Source organism: Xiphophorus hellerii, chromosome 18 (genome assembly GCF_003331165.1).
Source record: "Xiphophorus hellerii strain 12219 chromosome 18, Xiphophorus_hellerii-4.1, whole genome shotgun sequence".
Taxonomy (NCBI): Eukaryota; Metazoa; Chordata; class Actinopteri; order Cyprinodontiformes; family Poeciliidae; genus Xiphophorus; species Xiphophorus hellerii.
In genome coordinates, this window is record NC_045689.1 from 18,705,316 (window position 1) to 18,723,211 (window position 17,896).

At 38.1% G+C, this 17,896-nt stretch overlaps 1 protein-coding gene across 3 annotated transcripts in view; it reads right to left on the minus strand.

Annotated features, from left to right (window-relative positions):
• Window positions 1-17,896, minus strand: part of pde2a (phosphodiesterase 2A) — a 185,862-nt gene that overhangs the window by 9,517 nt on the left and 158,449 nt on the right. For all 3 annotated transcript variants that reach the window (XM_032590420.1, XM_032590421.1, XM_032590422.1), the window contains 15 exons: window positions 15,689-15,763; window positions 15,026-15,067; window positions 14,245-14,313; window positions 14,024-14,154; window positions 9,642-9,753; window positions 8,671-8,710; window positions 8,111-8,174; window positions 7,776-7,857; window positions 5,066-5,240; window positions 3,882-3,994; window positions 1,765-1,842; window positions 1,554-1,676; window positions 1,378-1,448; window positions 437-559; window positions 263-350 (listed from right to left, as the gene is read on the minus strand). In XM_032590420.1, the coding sequence (XP_032446311.1) occupies window positions 263-350; window positions 437-559; window positions 1,378-1,448; window positions 1,554-1,676; window positions 1,765-1,842; window positions 3,882-3,994; window positions 5,066-5,240; window positions 7,776-7,857; window positions 8,111-8,174; window positions 8,671-8,710; window positions 9,642-9,753; window positions 14,024-14,154; window positions 14,245-14,313; window positions 15,026-15,067; window positions 15,689-15,763 (1,386 nt within the window). The remainder of the gene's footprint in view (window positions 1-262; window positions 351-436; window positions 560-1,377; window positions 1,449-1,553; window positions 1,677-1,764; window positions 1,843-3,881; window positions 3,995-5,065; window positions 5,241-7,775; window positions 7,858-8,110; window positions 8,175-8,670; window positions 8,711-9,641; window positions 9,754-14,023; window positions 14,155-14,244; window positions 14,314-15,025; window positions 15,068-15,688; window positions 15,764-17,896) is intronic.

Below are 17,896 nucleotides of genomic sequence, written 5' to 3' on the forward strand. Positions count from 1 at the left end.
CAGGGATGCTGGTAGATTGTTGATTTAAAGTATGCCCTTTGTTGTTGTTTCTGCCTGTGTGTTTGAGTAATTTAGCACTGCAGGGCTATGTATGATTAAAGTGAACCAGAGCAAAAGGCTGCTCATCGCAGAGACATCTTAGCATCACACCGGGTGTTTTTAATCCCGTCACACACTCTGACTGATTATTTTGCATTATTGTACCTATTCAATATCACTTCCATATAAAAAAAGACATATAGATTTTAGTGGATATTCTCACCGAGGCCACTTGGAAAGAATTGTTGGTGCCGCGATGGTCCAGATCATGGCACATACAGGAAACAAAGAGAGCTAAAATCTCTATATCCCTGCATAAAAACAGGAAAAGTAGAATCATTTTCATTTCAACACAGCAAACATTTAATTATTAAGTATTTAGGAGATGGGTGCTCACTCGAGGTAGTTGGACAACCCTAGGTTTTTGTAGAGCAGGTAGCAGAAGTGTGAGACAGAGAAGGCATGCATCCAGTTGTGGTATGGAGGATCCCTATAGCCTTTCTTCACCATCAGACAGAACCTGTCACCAAGGCAGCGGTTTAATTATACTTGCCATCACATCATGTGACACTGGGACATGTGCTATTAAAAGGGCCACATCATTTCCCCACTTATTTTTTTATTTGCAGCATGTAATTTGGTTTTGAACATCATGACCTGGTTTGATAAGTGCACCTCTTTCCTTGAGCTGAAAGAGCAGAAGGGGAATTAATAAAAATGTGGCTATATTACAGCTCAGCTGCAGTGTTGATTATGTAGCACCAGAGGCTCTTTATCACAGCTTATGTGAAAACTGAAGTTTGATATAAATCTCAGTGACTTTACTCTCAAGGGATAAAAATCTTGTTTCCATAATTTTTTGGTTTTCAGTCTGATCTTTAAACATAACTTTTGGGCATTGCCTGCATACCATAACAAGCTACAATAAAAAAATGGCTAAATTGTTCAAGCTATGTTTCACTAAATGTAACATCTATCTCACCTATTGACATGAAATGCTATTAACTTTTTACCTTTACTGATACACTGAAAGAATATGCTTAATTTTATCCTTTGTGTAATTAGAATAAATAAATATGGCTGCTACTTTTAGTAGAAACATAAGGGATCTAAATGCACATTAATCGTAGTGTCAGGTATGGGCTGTAACTATAAATTGATGCTTTGTATTTGAAGCCAGTTGCTGTTCACTTGTATTTTTAGCTTATTGTACTCAAAACTGGGTTAATACAGTCATTTTTGAAGAATGTGGAGAGAAACATAATCAAAGAAGGCTGGTTACTGAAGAAAAAAGCCACACTCTCATATGCAGAACATGGAATGATGCAAGTGTCTAACCTGGCGAGAGTGTGCAGGTCAATCTTGTACGTGTTGATGAAACCCATATCTTCAAACATGCTGAGGACGCCCTGCAGACACACACACAAGGAGCAGAAAATATTACTCATTCTTCTGGTTTGTCTTCTGATTGTCATTTTTTCTTTCACCCCACACCCTCTTCCTCTTTTTCTCACATGAGGCGTCGTGTCATCAGGAAGGGAACGGGGAGTGTAGGTGAACTCGGCAAAACACGGATGAATCTCATTCACGGGTTCGATTCCAGTCACAAGCAGCTTAGTCACCTCCTCCTCTGACACCTGCAGCACATGCAAGCAGCATTTTACAAAATGGGGAACATTATCTGAGGAACACAATGCCCAGTGTCGTGGGTAAATGCGAGGTTACCTTCATGTGGTACATCATCATTTCATTGGCAAGCGTGTTCCTGAACTGAGCTTCATGTACTTTCTTGTAGAGCAGAGACTAAAGAACATATGAATCACAAACAAAAATAACAATGCTGGTTTCTCAATACAGAGAAAAATCATCTTTGTAAATAAATAATCCTCTTTATGGTGTTGCTTTAATTCCTTTTTACTTTCCTATGATATAAAATACAGCTGAACATAACTGATTAAAACTCACATATCAGTACTGGATAGCCCGTTAAAGTACAGGCATTGGTTAACATTGTATTTGGCAATCTTCAAATGATTAATAAGTGTCATTGAAAGCCATTGTTTTCCCAATTGCTTCTCTTTATAGTTTGCAGATATTCTATTGAATACCTGCAGTTACTGAAAGGTCACATTCCACAAGTGCTGATTAATAACACAGTGAATCGGAAATGTTGAATAAAATATTTCTGAGATGTAATTTGATTGTAATAAGGATCTGTTTTTTTCTCTTTCTTCTAGCTCCACTCTGCTTTCTCATTTGTATTTTTTCCCTGTAGGACAGTGTTCTCGTCTTTTTATCCTCTAATCATTTCTTTCTTTCCTTTCTTTGTTTTGTTTTTCTTGTTTGATCCAATGTTGACATTTTACTCTTCTTTCTTTCTGTTCCCTTTTTTCTCTCTCTCTCGCCTCTCCTTTTGCTAATGTTGGACCTCCTGCCATAAAGAATTGACTACAGGAGACTGGTGTAGGGACTGTTTATCCCACCATGCAGTGAATTAACACACTTTCAGTTTCAACAGGAAGAGGAGTTTTACCATGTGAAAATCTAATATCTGGTTACAAAACTGAGCTGCTGAAGGAAGCACACCCACTTGAGAAACAAGTGCACACCTTCTCTCGTTGGCAGAGAGAAGGCCTGTTTTTTACTCAGAAGCTCTAGATCCAAAAATATGTAGGTGACTGTATTTTCCCAGCTGTATGAATGTACTTCTAGTGATTCAAGTTTTATTCATAATTCTGCAGAAGAAAGTGTGTAATTACAGGTTCCCCAAGATTATTGCTGTTAGCCGACGCTGGGTGCTAGAGTCTGAAGACCATTTGAGAACTGAGAGACACAGCTTCACCGAGTCTGGCCATCTGCCAGTCAAACACTACTGATGCAATGCTGACCAGAGCTAAATCCGCCCATGTTCAAGCTAACATGTGCTAGTCGACAACGCCCTGCAAGTTGCTGGTAAAACTAATTAAGCAACAATTCTTTAAAAAGGTTGCTGATTTCTAATTGAGTCAAAAGCTACCTATCTACATTGCTTCCTTATGTCTTTTTAGTTTAGTTCTACCCTTCTTTCTTTCCTTCTTTCTCTTGCTACCTTTCCTTCCTATCATTACTTCCTGCTTTCTGTCCATCGTTCTTTTATATTTATAGGGAAAGTAAAATGCATCTTTCTCCTGATTTCTAAATTACACTCGGAGAGTCTCCAAACAGGATATATCCCATGTTAACATAAAAGTGTTTTGGGTATTGGTGGAGCCATACAACACAGTCATATTTTTTTAACATCATTAATGAAATAAACATCATTGTTGCGAGGCTCAACCTTCTCTCCAGCAGAATGTTTGTTGATAGCTTTGAAGCTGTTGTACAAACTGTTTTTAAAGTGCACAGCAGAGCTCTGTCACTACCATTAGGCAAGATCTCTTTGAATTTCCTGCGAGACGTTCCTTCCCTCCACTCTGAATGAGCGCTTTGCTCCTGCTGAACTGATCTCATTTTCCAAGGCAAGCTCAGTCTTTCTGACCACATTAGCAACAGTTCCAGCGCAAGTGGAGAGCGACTCCTAATAATGGATAACCAGTACATTTCTACTTTTTAACCCACTGTAAGGTCAGAAAAACAACATATTTCATTTCTCAGGATGAATTAGTCATGAGGATGTTGCTCACTGTTCGTCCTGCTGAATTCATTTTCTCTATGCTACCATTTCTTTCTGAAAGAATTGATTTACTTCGTATATTTAAAAAAAAAAATTCTCTAAGAGATTCATTTTAGTCTATTCACCGCAAAGACATTCGCAAGGCTAAAACAAGATTTGAAGGTGACTGTGAGTGGGAGAAAAGTCTTACGTGGGCAATGCTGATTCCACAGTAGATGGAGAAAGCTGTGGCCAGATCTTCATCAAAGCGGTTGAACCATGGCCCGTTCATTTTATTCACCAACTCCGCTACACCAATCACCTCTAAGAGATGGAGAATTTCAGAAAGAGGAGGAAAGGAAAAGAAGAGGAGATGGTGGGAGGAAAAGATTAGGTAAGAAAGACGAAGGCAAGGAACGTAGATGATGAACAAAAACGGGAAGATAAAGATGCAAGGATGAATAAAAATAATGAGGCAAAGAAGTGCAGAACAAAAGTGGAGTTGAGCAGCTCTGCTAACTCAGATTAATTTCACACTGTGGTTGATCCTAATTGCAAAGAAAAAGACCCAAATTTAAATCATACAGGTGAGCTCCAGACACTTTTCCATATAGAGACAAGCAGCACTGAATGCAAAGTTGCTCTGCCCAGAAATAGTTTAGGCAGCACCATCAACATGAAGCGGAGATTTCTGAAATAACTCCGTGAAGAGGGTTTGAAGTGCACTTTGAGCACTCTAGCATTTAGGCACAAGGATGTGATGTAACTGCTCTTTGTGCTATTCTGAACAATCACCTGGGTGAAAATGTAGTTTCACTTTTTCAGACAAAAGAGCAGCAGAGGGTAGTTAACTCAAAGCAACAGTGCAGGAAAAACACAAAATTTGCTATTGGAATACTATTCAATAGCTTTAGTTGCCATGGTAAATGACTGAATGGTACAAAGACATCATAAAGTAGCAAATATGGCTCTGCTTCTCTACAAAGTGCTGAATAAGAAGAATGAGTTTTGTTTTTATGTCTTTTCTTTAGGTGAACACACATAAATGCCTCCATTCAGACCTCTTTTAATTACAATGCATAAAAAGCCATCTAAAACCCACATTGCCCACATTTCCTCCCCTTATTTATAATTTTTCTGCACCTTCAGCGCAGAAAAACAAAATGCATAACTTTCTTTGTAGCTAAAAATATCTATTATTTTATTAGTTCCTGTATTTCTATTTTCTTTTAGTAACTCCTTTATTTGAAAGCTTGAATTGTAACTATCTGCTATTAGATTTTAAAGCAGCTTCACTTCTTTTCCAGCAGTATTAATATATTACTGCTGGAGTGTTACTGAATTGTGTACTTTTTACCTGCAGTAATGTATGGAAATGTGTCATTTCATCCTTACCGTTGTTTTCGTCTTTGATGGGGAAGCAGAGAATGTTGCGAGTCCTGAAGCCGGTGCTATCGTCCACGCCGCGGTAGAAGAGAGGGTGGGAGTAGGCATCCTTAATGTTTAAAATCTGACCGGTGGTTGCAACATGGCCTGCGATGCCTTGATCGGCTGGGATACGAAACTCATTCTGCATTCAGACACAAACACAGAGTTGTTTTCCTTACAAAAGACATTTATAAAATTAATAAAAATATCTGTGACAGTGAGTAAGCAGTTGACAAGCAGCTCAGTCTCCCAACTAGTGGGCTAAGTTTGTCACATGCCAACTTTCTAAAAAATGCAAAAAATGCCCCAGTTTCTTCGCTGCAAACACTGCCGAATTCTTCTGAGACAACTAGGCCAAAAGGAAGATGCTGGATAAGTCACTATGCGGAAAAATACATTTAAAAAAGTCGAATACACACAATGAGACAAGAGACAAATTATAGGATCATTTGATATCAAAGGGATGTTGTAAGGTGCTGGGCAACCATGTGCCCACACTAGAGCTTCACTGCACATTAGCATTCACTACAACAGTCCCTGGAGCTTTACTAGAGGGTAAGATCATCATTCTTCCCAAAGCGACTGCCTAATTTAATGTTAAACTGGGTTAAAACCTGGTGTAATATATTATTCACATTAATTTTATACCCATTAAACTATTCAATGACCTCTCATGGTCTGTAGCTGCATGCATCATCCTGTCACTCCTGGAAATGCTTTAGTACTGTATAAAGTTTGTATTAATTTAATGTGATGTATTAAATGACATATTCCACCTAATATGACATATTGCTGAGTAGAATACCTTAATGTTTCTCAGCTTGTAGAGTTTAGCTTTGCCAGGAATAACACACCAACTTATCAGTTTCATAGCATGTGGGAGAACTGTTTTGAGCTTGCACCAAAGATTTGTGGTGCTTTGTTATCATGATGGCAGTCAAGCTTTTTTTCCTGGGTTGTATGTTTAGGAGCCTGAAAGCAGCAGTGGTGGCTTATCCATGACAAGTGGTCTGCGTGTACCTGGTCAGATTGGCCATTTGAGAATTTGAACAAAGAGTGGGTGTGCAGACCTAACTCCAAAGTAATCCACCGGCGAGCCAAATAACATCAATACATGACTGACCCAATGTAGCCTAATTTATTCCAACACTTTTGGTGTTGCAGATGCAATGCAGGTAACACTGGATGCAGCAATAATAATCTGCACACTTAACCAAAGTTTGGCCCCTTGCACATCAAGATTCAGTCCCAGCTGGGAAGAAGTGCACACCTGTTCAAATTGTACATATATGGACTGGATTGAGCTTAATTCAAAAAATGATTTTGGGTTTTGTGTGCATGATGCTTCAGACAAACATAGGTGCACAGATGCTAAAACATTTGTTCTGCAGTGCACTGCATTCTGTACTTAGAGAAATTAAAATACTGCGGGTGCTTCTCATCAGAAGGGCTGAAACTGATGGTGGAGGTGCAGAAACCTCCTATAATTTATTAGGAAATTCCATTTATTGTAAGGAAAGATCCTAGTACAGATGGGATACCTAGGCTTGTAGTATTTTAGTATAGTTTGGAAAGCAGGAAGAAATCTTTTATTGTTAAATACTAAGGGTTCAATAGCTTCATGGCTTTGTGCTGGAAAAAGGTTTTCAGCACTTGGCTGAAAAGTCTTGGAGGTCTAGGAGAACACTAGGCAGTTTCCAATTGAGTGAGAAGAAGGCTTTTGGGTACCTTAGCAGTACTTCATTTAGATTGACTTCTATGACTGAACAGGAGCTCTGCAACAATGTTTTTTCAGTCTTTCTTTTTTAGATAATCTCTTAGGCATGATTGCCTGTTGCAAAGCAAGGCTTCAGCCAAACTCAGAAGTTGTAAAAATGGTCCCACTTTTAGCTCCAATAGACCTGTGTATGCTTAGGCCAGAGTTGACTGTAGCTGCTAGTTCCACAGGTCAGGGAGCTCCAAAGAAAACTTAATTCAATATACTGTATGTTGTATTTGGTTCCATCAGACAAGTTGCTATGCATTGTAGATAAACATATCCACTTTGCTCTTATGTCTTTAAATGAACCTTTTCCAGACTTTAGCTCAAGGCCTGGAGCCATTTTCCATCTACACAGAAGAGGCTTTCTGTCTGCAACTAAGCAAGTCTTCCTGGTTTAGTCTTTTTCTAACTGAACTGTCATAAACTTTGACATCTAATATAAGAGCTAAGGACAGTGGGGTCTGAAATATTTTATTTGAAATTTCTCTGAGTATTGTACTGTCTGACCTCTAGGTAAACTTGATGATCCTACAAAGATTGGTTACTGTCTTTTCCACTAGTCTGCAGTCTTTTGTTGCTGCAGAATGATCGAGGCCAGATATTTGGACATTGCCCTCTAACATTTCTGAGTCTGAAGAATTACTTCTCTGTAATTGATGTTTTTGTTGATGTTTTTGTATCGCACATCTCCAAAGCATCAAAACATTCTCCTTTTTAGAGGCTTTTATACTGCATGATTAAAACAGAGCATTTGATTGGCATTATTGAACTTTTTTTATACATAGTAATGACAGTGGATAATTTCTGCTCTTCTGAGGTTATATTTATTTGATTTGAAGACAGATCATAAAGAAAATTTTGCAGTTTAATATGTATACCTACTTTTTACATTGAACATATTTTTGATTGCTTTACCTCTTCATCAGTAACAACACCTCCGTCAAACACCTTCGCCACTAGTTCATGGCTATCCCGATCCAGCAGGAACACTGAACAGCTAGGAGAGCGGAGAGAGGCAAAATTAGAAAGGTGACAGAAAACAGAGCAAAGCTGATAACTTCACAGAGGCTTTTCTCATTCCACTTCAAGTCAATTTGCAACTTTAATCAAATCAGGCAAGCTGGTTGAGAACAAATAGCAGAAATAGCCTTTTGCAAATAGAGATAAAGAGATTTCCCATCTACAAAGGCATGCTCTCCCTTTCTAACATACATTAAAATGTCCTTGTTAGGATAAATCAGAGGGCTTACATCTCTGCATCGCTCAGGTTCCTGGCCTCCACAATTATTTCCTGTAGCAGCACTGACACATCATCTGAAGGAATCAGGGTGAGAGGACGAGACAGAGAGAGGGAGGAATCCAAAAGAAAACAGAGAAAATTATAGCAGTACAATAGAGCCCAGGCAGACAGAAACAGAGATTACAACATGAGTACCTGGGGATCAACAGCACAAGCTGATAAGAGCTTTTGTAATCATGGGTTCAGTCCAGTGAGTGGCAATTTGCTCTAACACTGGATCAATTTTTGTTCTCGCAATCATGATAAATCAACAATGACATGTTCTGCTGTTGCTGCTGGCTGTTTTATAAGAATGGGAGTGTGAGGATGGCAGAGCCATCATTTTTAATGCCCTTTTAAGTTTATTATTATGATTCTGGACATTATCACCTTTATGGTCAGTAATATCTCATTCAATTATGCGCACGATTTAGTTTCAAAGGTGAGCATTTAAATATCTGCCAGCAAAGCAGATCTTCCAACAGTGTCTGTTCACTGGACATTCAGACAGAGACGGGGAAAGAGACGTACCCAAGTGTGTGAAGAGATTCTTGGCTACTTGCAGAAGTGCCTAAAAAGGGAAATGGTGGACAATAACAAGCTCATCAAAAAACAGCTTCAGAATGTAACGAACATTCCTTCATTATCATATAAATGGCATACTAATTATGAACAACTTGACTAATAATAGAAAATGCAATCTGAATGATTTTAAAACCGAGAATTGGGTGCACAAGTTTGAATTTATGAAAGATTTTCTCAGGCTGAAATTAGTGTGTGTGTACTCCCACTAATATATGGAGAAATACTGTATCTCCCAGCAAGCTGCAGAAAATCAACACAGTTTTTATTATCTAGTTTTATGGTCAGACAAATCAAAAGTTGAAATATTTGGCCACACTGAAAGATGAATGTTTGGTCAAGGTGAAGCTTTCAAACCAAACCAACTGGCAAACATGGAGGTTTTGGGGGTTTGCTTTATTAGCAGTGGTACTGGTGCACTGAGCAAAGTAATAGGGATAGTGAAGAAGGACTACCTTGAATTTTCCCCCTTTTAGCACAAATCACAGATGGAAGTAGCAGCTGGGGCACAGGTGGGTGCTCTAGCAGGACGATGATGTCAAACGCACACCAAAACCAGCTTTGGAATCGAAAAGCCAGAGTAAAACTAAGTTTCTACAATTTACTTTATTATTTCTAATGAGATGAGTGTTCAAATATCCATTAAGAATTATTATTAGTGGGGGCAAATGGATATATTAACATATTTAGGTTGGTTTAGAGAAAACCAACAGTACATTTGTACACCCAAATCTTCTTTTTGAAAGTCATTATATATACTTGTTGTATAATAACACACACTTTAAAGACGGGGTAGTTCAAATCAATCATTAAAAGACCAGATTATTATGACTTTCATATTAATGATAAGGGCATGTAAACTTGTGAACTGCATATGTGTGTTTGAGTGTGTGTAGAGTGAGTGGGGAAATGTGAGATACCTGGCATTCCACTTTTAGTTTTTGTTCTTTCTGAAAGGCCAGAGTTGAAGTGAGGACTGTTGAGGTGTAGCAGAAACAGTGTTGGATGACGTGTTCGTCTGCCTCTGCATGTCTGCAGAACACAAAGTTAAACAGTGAGATTTATACAACACTTAATCTCCTCTTAATGTATTATTCATATTGCAGTAAAAAGTCTCTAAGTGTTTTTTCTTTAGCTCTAGAACATTTTAATAAACATTGTTTTTACTATAGTTTTAAATCCTAAATGTTATATTTACTCATAGGGAGCAATAATAATTTGTTCTAATTAATAAATTCTAATCCACTGCATTAATTCTTGTTTTGTCCCTGCTTCGTCGTGTTTCGGGTCGCGGCACCTCATTTCAGAGAAATGCAAATTGCATCTGTACCTCTTCTGCGTTTCATTAACATCTCATAGAAGAAACAAAATATCCTAGGTGACAAATCCAGTATTGTTGTGAAATAAAAAGGCCTAAATTGCACATATAGTACTTACAGCTAATAAAAATGTTCCCCTACTGGATAATTTTGCTGAACAAATCTAAAAATGATTTTCTGCTTCTGCTTGGTGACATTTCTGTTCCAATCAGTCAAAAACTCATTAAGACAGCAATTGAGAAACGGACAACATAAAAGAACAAAGTCACAACAAAATGTTTTGAGTGGGAAAAAAACCAATAATGAAACCAGTTTTCCTGCAGGTTGGGAATCTTTCTAAACACCAAAACAATGACCTTAATGGTTCGTGTAATTGGCTGCAGTTATCTGTCACTTCCTATAGAGAGCAGTGGCAAGCTGTTATGGGCTCGAGGGTCTTTCCTAGTCCCAGATCAGACACACAAGGATCCTGTCAATGGAGACAGGATCCTGCATCTGGGAAATCTCTGCCACTGACACCCAGGAGTTACCCAGAGCTACACTGAGCCTGGAGGATTATTTTCTGTGGTAACAGCTAGTTATTTGCAGTCATGACATCGTCTAGTCACCATCCCCACAGGTTGAAAAGTAGCCAGTGGGAGTCTGTTTCTAAAAACTATAAAATACATGTATTACATGTATACTGCAGAAGAAGCACACAATACACAACAAATAGAAGATTTTGGTTATGAAATAGCGCTTTGTAACTCTGCAGTAGACCTGGCTGCCATGTTGGAGAGAAAGATATTTTGAAATTCTTCCATATCTTGGAAACAAGTCTAACAAGCAACAGCTTTGGGCTTCCAAATAAGGATATTGTCTAATATATGAAAAACAAAAGGTCCTCTGGTTTGGCTCTATTCCTTGAATTAAGGTTCATCTAACAAAGTCATTTTTGGTTTTTTGAGCACTACCATTTTTCTGTTTCCTCTGTTTGTGGAGTTTTCTGGTTGTAAAACATGAGTTATGGACCTATTACTGCTGCCATGCTGTGCTGCTGGGGACATATGAGGCCATATTTTACTTTGCACACAAACAAACTCTGCATATGTAATCTTTAAAATGATGGCAAAGTTCATCTGTTTCACTGCGTTCGGAGCAAAGACCAGACTGACTGCATTATTTGCTCTGTGGAAACCCTGATCCTGCAGCTCTCACCATGGTAATGAGATGCCAGCCACTACTGAGTGAAATGCTCAGACATGATCCCTTCTCATCTATCTCATGAGGATGCATGCATATGTGAAAAAATAAAAACAATATACCAATAAACTCCTCTGCATACTTTAACAAACACAACCATGGTGATAAAAAAAGACAAATAAACAACAAAAAAAAAACTAGAGAGCTTTTCCCCTGACTTCTGTATTCAGGAGATAACGGCATTGCTCCTGGCAGCGCACTGAGACAAACACACACAGAGGACACACGCCAAAACCCGCTGCTGCCAAATCAGGCAGCCAAACCACCCGCTGCTGTTAGATTCATGACCTGACTCCAGATCATCACACCACCATCATCCTCATCATCATCATCACACCCATCTGCTCACACACACAAAGGGAGGATGAGTGGACATGAGTTTTAAAGTGCAGCGGTATGCAGTCGAGGGTGCACTTTAAGTCTGGACGTGCTGTCAGAGGCCTGACAGTCAGAGAAAAATTTCACAGCCTTCAAAGATGGGCCAGACCAACAGTCTAAACACTTGTCGCTGATTTCTTTTAAATTAAATATGAGGCAAAGCTTTGCTTAGTTTGGGAAGAGCTCAAAAGAATATATAACCACTATATTGATGGAGTGCAATCAGCAACCTTCTGAGGTTTTTATTTCTGTGATTTGAATGAAAGTATAGTTTCTCTCAGGAGTTTTTGAGGGCTATCTAGGTGGCAGTTTTGGAGAGTGACTTTCTGGAAATCTGGTACAAAGACACAATACTAACCAAGGTCTTCAGAAAGTGGACCTTAATTCAGAGCCTTCATGGCTCAAGAAGAAGAACTATTTGTCATGACATTTATTGGTTGTGCACTCCACAAATCTGGCCTTTATGAAAGCGTGGGAGTCCAGCCATCTAGGGCTGGAGTTCTGCTACATTTAGATGTGTTCCTGGTCTAAAACACCCGAATCAATTGATTAGGTCTTTAGCAGGACTCTGTAGAACATAACTGTAACCAACACACCTGTCATTTGATTCATGAATGTTGGAAAAGGGAAACAGCAAAATGTTGACCTATATACCAAATATTGTGTGGTGAAGACTATAACTGTACGTCTCTCTGAGTGGTGGTGACAAAAAGCTCACATCAGCTTGAACACCCAATCCAAATGACAAAGCATGATTATAGTTATATTATGATGTGGTACTGCTTTTCTTGATTGGGAACAAAATAGATGGTCAGCCAAACACTTAAAACTGAGGAAAAGATTTGTCTTCTATCAGGACAACCCTAAGCAGAGCTGCAGCTGAATGCTTTAGATCAAACTGTTATATTGGCTCAGTCAAAGTCCCAACCTAAATCCAAATGAGAAGGTATGTCAGGACTTAAAAATAGATTTAAAGGTGATGTCCATTCTGAGTGAAGTTGAGAAATTTTGTGAAGAAGAAAGGGGGAAAAATGTAATTTTATATTTAATTTTTATGCAAGATGTCCTCTTGCTTTACAGTGATAAACTGCTATGAGTTGGTTTATCACATTAAAATGCTAATAAAATTTAACTGAATGTTGTGGTTTTAATTTGACAAAAAGTGAAAGGTAAATAGAAGGGAGATTTAAAGCATCTGGGAGCTGGTGAGTGAATAACACTAAAAATGCATCGTTTAACAAAAGAAGCTCATTAGTAAACTATTACTGAACAATTGGAAATCTGTATTCAACAAGCATCAGACTCACAGCAAGTTGAAAACAACTCATGTCTGATAAAGTGTAACGAATCAAATCATGAACTGCCTATTTGAGCGAATTGCATTGTTGTGCGATACTCATGAAGACATAATAAACACTTTCTACTCCAATTAACTAAATAAACATTTTCATTATTTCCATATAATATAAGCAGTCAGAAGATCATTAAATTGAGTCATTTCTGTATGCTTTGAGCTTGTGAAGAAAGAAGGTGCTTCAGTGCACACATCTTTATCCTTGCTGCAGTCTTAAACTTGCCAATTAGTGTAATTTGTAACTTTAAAAGGAATGATGTGTTAATCTAATAGGAGGCATGAAAGGTTATATCTGTTTGTAGAGCTGTCATTTCCTAAACTTTCAGTGGAAAATGGCAACAACATGGCTCTGGGTCTCTCCTTGAGCCTTTCAGACATCAAATACATATTATTCACTAATGTTGACATTCCTGCAAAGGACTAATTCATTTTGCATATATAGTGAATCATTAAAGTCCTTAATTTGAATTAATTATTAGTCTTTCTTCATCCTTGCCATATTTAGATTCCAGGGAGCTGCAGACAACACTCACAGAACAATGACTGAACAACAAAAAGAGCAATAGAAAACTTAACTTTGGTGCTACTGACAGATAGTTTAAAAAAGAAATATTGAGTATTTGTGTTGGTCCTAATTTTACGCTGCCCTGGGTGATAAACCCTGCTCTGGTATTTTGTTTTACTTCCCATTGGGTTCTTCCGCTCCCTTTAAATAAATGCAGCTAGCTCCTCCACTTCATTTGATTGTGACTATACTGCTGCCAGTAAGATGTTGAATCCTCTGCAAACTCAACAAATCTAGGCAAATTAGCTTATCTAATCAGACCTCATCTCAAAATTACTGTTGCATAAATTGTTGCTTGTCCTAAGAGTCAGCAGTCTCAAATAGCAGACCAGCAGTCTTAATGCATTTTGGCATAAAGTCGTGCAAGGTTGGGATACGATATATCTGCAATTATTGAGCTTTAAAAGGACACACGGCTAACATGAAAAATTAGAAGTCTCTCACCTCTGTCCACCCTGCTTGTTAAAAGCGCAGGCTAGCGCCACCACATGACCGGTGGCCCTGCTGACAACAGGGACACAAAGCATGGAGGAAATCTCACAGCCCAGCATGCTGGACAGCTGCCTGCGTTCTTCCTGAGAGGATGAGAAGGACACAGACAATATCAGACAGGCAGAAAGGAGGCTAGTTTGATGGATCAATAGATAAGACGGATTGAGTCTTACAGCGCTGATGTCCTGGAGGGAAATAGACTTTTTTTTCTCCACGACTTGACCAAAGCGTCCAAACATCAGCTGGACAGTTGAGAGAAAAAGACAGGGGTAAAGCGACCAAAGGAAAAGGGAGCGTGAAGGGGAAAAAAACACCAAAATCATGACAAAAAATATTAGAAGAAAATGTCCCTAGAGGTTCTTTTTGGACAAAAACAAATAATAAATGAAGGCTTCTATACATTTTATTGTAAGAGAAAAATATGTAAGACTTTTTTGTCCTCATAGCTTTTCACCCCAGCTATCATCAAGGTTTCACATATCATTTGGCCTGGGGGGACACCATGTATTCACACTGTAATGAAGAGCCTGTTAGTAATGCTACAGCTGCAGCGTAAGCATGGATAGGAGACCCGGAGCGACTCGAAGGAAGCGATTACTTCTCCTGCACAAATTTCTTAATTACAAACCCCTACAGAGGATTAGGAGCCTTTGCATGTGGAAGCTTTATTCTTTTGTGTCTGTCAAAAACACATGCAGGATTACAGCACTTGTATTCTAAATAAGCTTATTATTATTATTAGCAACAAACATCCCTGAAAACCTCAGCTCAGTAAAGCAGGAGAAGATGGGATCCAATGAATAAAAGAAGGGAATGATTGATTAAGAAATATTTGAAATATGGATGATCAAACAAATAGGCAATTAATTGATAAGCAAATCGTCTCAGAGGGAACATTAAGGATCTACAAATATGAGAAAATAAATCCATTGTATTTTTCTTTCTCTGTCTCACCGGGAAGCTGATCTCCTCCTCCAGAACTTTGTCTCCAACCACCTAAATGTAACAAAGGTCAAAGGTTACAAACTATTTAAATGTTAGGTTTGAATTTAGTTCCAAATCACAGCAGAAATTGTAGATGGCTATAATCTATGTATAGACATCTGAGACACACAGTCTCAGTGTATGAAGAAAAGAGGTTGAACATTTGAATGTTGTTTCCATGAGGCATTTTAAAAACATATAATGAAAACCAGTGTGACTGAGAGCAAATGACCCAAATCATGTCGCCAAATTAGTTACAAAATGACTCAAGAGCAACAAAGTTGATGTTTTGAAGTGTCCATCACAAAGTCCTGATCTAAGTCCCATAGAAAATTTATAGGCAAAGCTAAAAAGGTGTAAGCGATTATGACCTTGTGAAACAACACCGGAAACATCTGATTGAAGTCATAAAGTTTAAATAAAAACTTTACCAAAGAACATAGAAGTTTTTCAAACTTCCGCATTTAAGGAGTGTTAAAAATTTGATAATAGATTGATAATAATAATAATATGACCTAATATTGGGAAAGCTTAGTGTGACTTAAAGTCAGCCATTTAGAATAAAAAAAGTGGTTGTGTGTCTTTCATACTGTGTAAATAAAGATTTGGCTTCAACGGTTCGAGTGTGGTCACCTGGCAGAATAGCTGGTGGTTGTCCTCAGACACCAGCAACAAACAGCAACACTGAGACTTGGTCTGCTGCTGCAGCTGCATAGGAAAAGAAACACAACATCAGCCCAAACTGCGTACACAATCACAAACAACAACAAAACCGGATTCAGCCAGATGACTCCAGCCGTCTTGGTTAGAATTCAAAGAGCAATGAAATTACCTGGAGCTCCACTTTGGCAATATTTTAATGTAATCTTTACTGCTTTGCTGCACCAATGAAGTTGATGGTTTTCAGATAAGAAATTAAATGAATCCCTATTCCCAATGTAAATGTCTTTCTCCTTTATTTCTGTTTATTTTGCTTCCAAGCAGTCAGGCTTTCTCAAAATCTTTTAAATAGATTTTGATTAATATTTTTTCTATTTTTTTGAAGGTCTCTCAAAACTAAGCTGTTTTTTTGACTTACTTTCAGTCCAGTACCATATTTGCAGGATTATTTTTTATTTGCTTCATAAGCCTCTGTAATACCTTTTGACTTGACTAATGAATCATTCAGCTGTAAAGTCTTTGCTGAATTATTCTGTTTTGTAAGAACATGACTAATAAATCTTTAAGTTTATTAGGTCTTACACATCTTTTTCTCACCTGCACTTGCCCACCTTCCCTCATTTTTCAAATACACTGTAGATCATGCTGCCATGGTCATGCACAAGGACTTCACAGGAAATATTATGACAATATCTGGCTCCTTTGAGGCAATATAATGAGCAATTGTAGCTTAGCAGCAGTAGTAGCTTCGCAGTTAGATTCATGCCCACTGAAACTACACAATGTGTGCAGTTAGTTGCAAAAGTGTTTACAGTCCTTGAAACTTTAAATTTTTTTTTTCCACGTTACGTAGTGTGGTGTACATTTGTATTTGGCTCTCTTTAATTCCAGTGCAATTAAATAGATGTCTCTCTACCAACTTTGCAATGATAGGTGTGCCCATGTCTTTTTGCAAAATAGCCCAAATTTGGTCAGATTAGAGAGAAAACATCTATCATTTACCATATGAAAAGTCTTGCCTTAACTCATGGGCTTTGACTAGGACTAGACTAGAGTAGAAGGGATTATCTCATCTAAACATAAAATAATAGAAATAAGAAAATATGCCATAGTTTCTGTAAAATAAATACTTTAATTTTAGGACACAAAACTCAGACAAAAGTAAAAGAAAGGGCATATGAAGCTCTCATATAAATGAAATGGTATGCATGAGTCCAGTCTTTCTGATGCTTTTATTCTACCTGCTGAAATTCAACCAATTTCCTCCTGCTACGTGGGAAGAGAAATGCTCTATTCACATTCATAGACTGAAATACACTGTCACACACACTCAGGCGTGTACGTACGCACCCACACCCACCATTCTTCCCTGTAATCCACATATCTGGATGGAGAACAAGCAAGGCAGGAATAAACAGCCTCTACTGCCAACAAGCTCACCCCCAAGTCACAAACATCAGCCCATGGGAAGAACGCATGTGTGTGCACATTCAGCAGGAACACGCACACCCATAGACAACATGTTGCTGCGCCCACACACAGTAATAAACCCCTCCACCTCAATTTTATTTATTTATTTTTCACAAATGCTGTTAATCCCATAAGAACTACTCGGAGCTTTCAGCACAAAACTGATGATTCTTCAGGAACAACAATCTCCTGCTTCCCTTTTCTCCTTCCTCATTTCTACAGCAATAAACAGGCCAAATGAATCACTACTTAAATGAAATACATTTTAACAGCAGTGCACATTCTGTTAAAATGTGCAGTCTATTGCTTTATACAAAGGAAAAAGCTGAATTACGAGTTTAGAGGTGTTGGGGGGAGATGTAGTGCACGCAGGTTGATCTGATGCTGCACAGCAGTTCGATACCACTCAGTTGGTCTCAAAGAAGCACAGGTGCAGGAAGGTGTGTTTGACTTCAGCAGTTAAGTGGATAAATCACCTCTTATATTACTTAAATTGCTTAAAACACAATGCATATTAATTTTCTCAAGTGACAGCTTGTATTAAGCAGCAAACTTCAGTTTTGTAACAGTTTTGTTACAAAAAACAAGAAGGAGCCACAATGAATATAGTATGAAAATAATTATCATTGTAGCTCAATTAAACCAGTAAGGCAACAAAACTATACAAGTAGAAACAAGTTGTATAATCAATTTAGAAACACTTTTGCCATC